The 1997-nt window shown below is 30.7% G+C and overlaps 1 protein-coding gene across 1 annotated transcript in view; it reads left to right on the forward strand.

Moving 5' to 3' along the window:
- Positions 1–1624, forward strand: part of mospd2 (motile sperm domain containing 2) — a 57871-nt gene extending 56247 nt beyond the window's left edge. Inside the window, exon 15 of the mRNA XM_056466001.1 lies at positions 386–1624. Coding sequence (XP_056321976.1) covers positions 386–526 — 141 coding nt within the window. The 3' untranslated portion in view covers positions 527–1624. The remainder of the gene's footprint in view (positions 1–385) is intronic.
- The last annotated feature ends 373 nt before the right edge of the window (positions 1625–1997 follow it).

Below are 1997 nucleotides of genomic sequence, written 5' to 3' on the forward strand. Positions count from 1 at the left end.
TGCAAACTCCACACAGAAACACCAACTGACCCAGCCGAGGCTCGAACCAGCGACCTTCTTGTTGTGAGGCGACAGCACTACCTACTGTACCACTGTGTCACCATTATTATTATTATTATTATTATTATTATTATTATTATAATTCTTATAAGTCTATTGACTGTGTGCATGGATTAGGAACATACAGGGGTGAACTTATCCAATAAGCGAGGTAAGCAGCCGCTTAGGGCCCTGACCAATGCCAAGAAGCTTATATTATTCATGATAGAAAATGTACAAGAGCTATACATGTTGTAAAATCTGTTCATATTACTGTTGTGCTGGTATTATGTCCTGCTGAATGCAGAGTGTATGATGATATATTGTGTGTGTGTTTGTCCTGCAGTTGATGCGAGTTCTGGCCACCAACGCTGCACTGGAGCAGAAGCTGGACTGGTGCTTGTGGACGCAGAAAGTCCTTCTGCTTCTGCTGTCGTTTCTGCTGGCGCTCAGCTTTACCACCGCATACACACTCTGGACTTTATGAAGACTTTACTGTACGCTTTTACACACTCACACAGATGATGGAAACACAGGGATGTTATCATTGCATCACGCCAGACCAAACCCATTAAGAGACACTGTAAATAATGCTTCAGTGTGTGTTTTTGTCTTGATTTTAGTCCAAATATCTTAAAATCAAGAAGCATTTTCTGGACTAGTGAAATATATTTGCTAACACTTTAGAAGAATTGGCCAATATTTAATGTATTTACCAACATTAGGTATGAAATATCTTACTAAGCATTTATTAATCATAATTGAACATTTACTAATGCATTATTCACATCTGAAGCTTGTTAACATTAGTTAATGCACCGTGAGTTAACATCAGCTAACCTTATTTAACTTAACATTAGCTAGTGTTAACAAATGTAAATAAATACTGCATTAAATGCATTACCACACTGTTAAAAGTGAAAACTCATTACTCCAGCTACTTGGGTTAGTTTCTGCTTCATTTATTACAGTTTTTAGTAATAAATAAGTTGGGGAAACTTCATTCTTTTAGGTGTGAGAAGTTGTTGAAGTCATTTAAGCTTTATTTTCCTCAGTGTAATAGTTTATTCATGTTAAGTAGATGCTTTAACTACTGCAGCATTAATTTAAAGCGTTACTAAACATCGTTTTTAGAAATAATGAGTCAAAATGAAGTGAGTTTTTCATTAAAACAAGCTAAATAATCTGTAAGGGAAATAATCGGATGTCAAACTGAAAAACAAGCTTCATCTGGCTGATTGTTTAGCTCGTTTCAGATAAAAACTCAGTTCATTTTGACTCATTATTTCTTAAAACAAGACTAGATGTGTTGCTTGTCTAGAAAATGCTTCTTGATTTAGGAATTGTTCGATATTTGGACTAGAAACAAGACAAAAACCTCAAGTAAGAAGCGCATTTATTGCAGTGTAAACGGTGTATTTTTATCAGTCGCTGTCAGAATAAACCACGGTTTAATTTATAATATTCACACATGTAGAGTTCTTAACTAAATCATGCCACTGTAATTATTCTGCTTTGATTTTAATATATATAGTATTTTATAAAAGTATGAATGTATGAACCATTAAAAGACAGTTTTGTTATACATCAAGTGTGTTGTGCTTTTTTATTATTGCTTTAATAAATATTGTGCATATTACTATTATCTGCATGATATCAGTCCTGTATTATGCATTTTATAAGAAATTAGATTTTTTAAATTACATTTTTTGTATTTCTTTTTGCATTGTTATAAAGGATTAAAGAGTAAAGTCATTTAAAATGTTTTTATTATTGGTAATTGTTATTATTATTATTATTATTATTGTTGTTATTATTATTATTATTATTATTATTATTATTATTATTATTATTATTATTATTATTATTATTATTATTATTGTTGTTGTTGTTGTTATTGTTATTATTATTATTATTATTATTATTATTGTTAATTATTGTTATTATTATTATTATTA

This window comes from Danio aesculapii, chromosome 9 (assembly GCF_903798145.1).
Source record: "Danio aesculapii chromosome 9, fDanAes4.1, whole genome shotgun sequence".
Classification (NCBI taxonomy): Eukaryota; Metazoa; Chordata; class Actinopteri; order Cypriniformes; family Danionidae; genus Danio; species Danio aesculapii.